This window comes from Austrofundulus limnaeus, unplaced genomic scaffold (assembly GCF_001266775.1).
Source record: "Austrofundulus limnaeus strain Quisiro unplaced genomic scaffold, Austrofundulus_limnaeus-1.0 Scaffold650, whole genome shotgun sequence".
NCBI classification, from domain to species: domain Eukaryota; kingdom Metazoa; phylum Chordata; class Actinopteri; order Cyprinodontiformes; family Rivulidae; genus Austrofundulus; species Austrofundulus limnaeus.
The window spans coordinates 87,105-90,275 of NW_013953052.1; the positions used below are offsets into that span (position 1 = coordinate 87,105).

The 3,171-nt window shown below is 40.8% G+C and overlaps 1 protein-coding gene across 1 annotated transcript in view; it reads right to left on the reverse strand.

The window, feature by feature from the left end:
- LOC106531563 (mannosyl-oligosaccharide 1,2-alpha-mannosidase IA) overlaps positions 1–3,171 on the reverse strand; it is a gene marked incomplete at its 3' end in the record, with an annotated part of 155,151 nt that overhangs the window by 73,704 nt on the left and 78,276 nt on the right. The window contains 1 exon segment of the mRNA XM_014027463.1: positions 686–766. Within this exon segment, the coding sequence (XP_013882917.1) occupies positions 686–766 (81 nt within the window).

Genomic DNA, 3,171 nt, shown 5'->3' on the forward strand with positions numbered 1-3,171 from the left:
GTCTGATGCAGGTCACATTTAAAATGTAATGTGAACGTTCACATTTAAAATGTAATGTGAACGTTCACACAAAAAGATCGGATTTTTTCAAAAAATCAGAACTGAGCATTAAGACCTACAGTGTGAACGTAGCCTTAGCTACACCACAACACGCTTAATCTCAATAATTCTTAAAATGGCTAAATCATAGCTTATTTTAAGTTAGTTGTGGTGGCCATCTTGAATTTTTGATTATCTTTTAGAATTTGGTAAAGATTTGACCTTATTTCTACACTAATTTTCAGCTTTGTACGTCTAAAAAAAGGCTGGATATTAAGTTGTGACAAGCATTCAGCATATTTTTTKGACCATTCTTGGTTATAATCCCATGAAATTTCAGCTCAATATTTCTTAAAACAGCTGCGTTAGAAACATTTGGAATTAGCTGTGGCGGCCATCTTGAATCATCAATTACAGAATGTTTTGCTTTATTTGTATTTGCACCCCTGAAAAACACTTTGGAAAAAAGTCGAGCTCCGCTCCTGCTCAGAGAATGTGAGTGCATTTACAAATCTGTTTGAGACTTTTATTGTGATGGATTGAGACTAATTCTGTTAATTATTGTAGCATCCGTTAACTCAATCAGCCTCCAAGCCTTACACAGAGACAGTGTGAAAAAACAAACACACAACAGGAAGCTTCTTACCTCTTTTCCAGACAGGTAGTAGGCAGACAGCAGACCTCCGACAAATCTGATGTTCACCTCAAAAACAGAGATTTCTGCATTCTGTGGCAAAAAGAACAAATGAAGAGCTCATTAACACAAGCCTGCTCCTGCCTATCAACATTTATATCTGATATAATTTCAGCTGTACTCGTAGCACCAGTCCCATGATGAGAGTAAGAGCTGCTGACTGCAGTGAAATATTTCTGAGGCTCACATGTAATCATGTTACTGGACAGAAAAGGCCTTCTGAGACTCTTTACCTGGAATCAGACACATATCGATCAGTAATAAATCCTGCTCCTTCACTACCAGTTTTTAGATTTATTTTGTTACAAGCGAACATTTCATCTAGTGACATTTTAATTGGTCTAAAATCAAAAACCAAGGCATAAGAATCTATTTTTGCCTCAGATAAAGTGGATAAAACTTGAAAACCAATGTTTGTGTGGCATCTTGTAGGATTTAGTTCTTATTCCTGCAGTGATCAAGTTAGACTCTTACATCATCTGCTGTTATCATCCATTAAATGGACGTTATTAGCCGTTATCAGTCCCACAGAATGGCTTCAGACTGTCAGCTGGTTARWATGAGGCATAAAACCACTAAGGTTAGTTTTAGAGAAAATGACATGGGCTACGATAAAGTAGATTGTTGCAGTCCAACGTATATGGCACTGGTAACCCACTAGGGGGCACTGTCAGGACAGTCTGAAGCCATTCTATGGGACTGAYAACCGCTAACAACGTCCATTTAATAGATGATAACATCCAAACCGGCTGTATAAACATGACTTTCATAGGAAAGTCTGTAAGACGACATGAAGCAACACAGATCCCACATTATGGCAGCATTTATTTTATTCTTAGAATAGCTTTTCCAAATCGGTGGCCTCAGGATTCAATCTCTGCTGATAGCAGATGGTGTGGTCCTGTTAGTGTCATCGCGTCGTGATCACCAGCTCTCACTGGAGCGGTTCAGCACCTCCAAAACCGAGTCCATGGTCCTCAGTCRGAAAAGGCTGGACTGCTCTCTCCGGGTTGGAGGTTCTAGGTTCTTGTGGAGGAGCTGAAGTATCCTGGGGTCTTGTCCAGGAGCGAGGGAAGAATGGAGCGTGTGATTAGACGTATCAGAGCAGCTCTGTACTGGTCTGTTGTGGTGATGAGGGAGCTGAGTTGTGAGGCTGAACTCTATTTACCTGTCGGTCACCGCTCCTACCATCATCGAAAGAACAAAATCGTGGATGGAGGTGATCAAAATGAGTTTACTTCACAGTGTAGCTGAACWCTCCCTTAAAGATAGGATGAGAAGTTTGGTTATCYGKGAGARACTCATTAGAGCCRCTGCTCCTCCACATCGACAGGAGCCAGTTGAGGAGGTTCATCTAGTAAAGAATCCTTCCAGAATAACTGGAAGAGGTCACTGGATGGATAAAGATCCCACAGAACGGTGAATTTGCTTTGTCCTATGTTATTCTATAACAAAATATTGATTTATTTCTTCAGTGGTCACCACAGAGAGCGAACTTCTCACCACAGATTTAGCAAATGTTTGACTCCAGATGCTTTTTCTGATGCAACCTGGGCTCCAACCTGCAGCCTCAGATAAGTCCATGATCCTAATTACCGAGGCGAACAAAGCTCTGCCCTATAAGGCAGAGAAAAACTCCAACTGCGACAAAAAAAATGGCACATATAAACAAAAAATTCTAACTTTGTCATGCTGTTCGTTTAAGGAGAAACAATAGAGTTTATCTCTGTTACACACAAATTTGTTTTGCGAAGGGATTTTGGAGTGTGATGAAGTTCTGCAGCTTGACTGACAGCTCCTGTAAGTCGCTGCTGCCAAACAGAGATAGGACAACGGGCTGGTTGGTGAAAAAACAAATCATCTCCTGCTTCTTTTTGTTTTGTTCCCCCCAACAAGTAGGAAAGACTAAATAAATAAGCGGATTGTCTGGGTAATATGTCTTGATTAAAAGTGCGTTCCTTCCTGCACCACACTCTGGTTGTGGTAATAGAAGAGGAGAATATCTGAATTAACGTTGATGGTTTCCTGCAGTCATTCTGCACCAGCAGACATCACTGCTTTAAACTGCAGGACAATGACCCCATGAGTCAGCATTTCCCTGACATTATTTCACTCCTGCCGGCAGCAGAGTCTCCTGATGTTGCAACATTTGGGTCCTTACAGACCACACAGGAAACTGAGTGAGCAGGGCCTTTTCCAAGCAGAGAGCCAACTGACGACTACAGAAAATAAAACCACCTAAAACACAATGAATCAAACGTGGATCGAATGAGAAATCTTTTGTGGGAAAAACAATTTGACTGGGTGAAACTGGCACAATGTCCTACACCGCAAAACCTGTCCATCTTACCAAGTTTTAAAACCTTATATCAGCCAAAAAGTCTTTTTGATCTCGTTTTCAGACTGATTTACTAAACAAGAACTGATTGTGTAAGAAT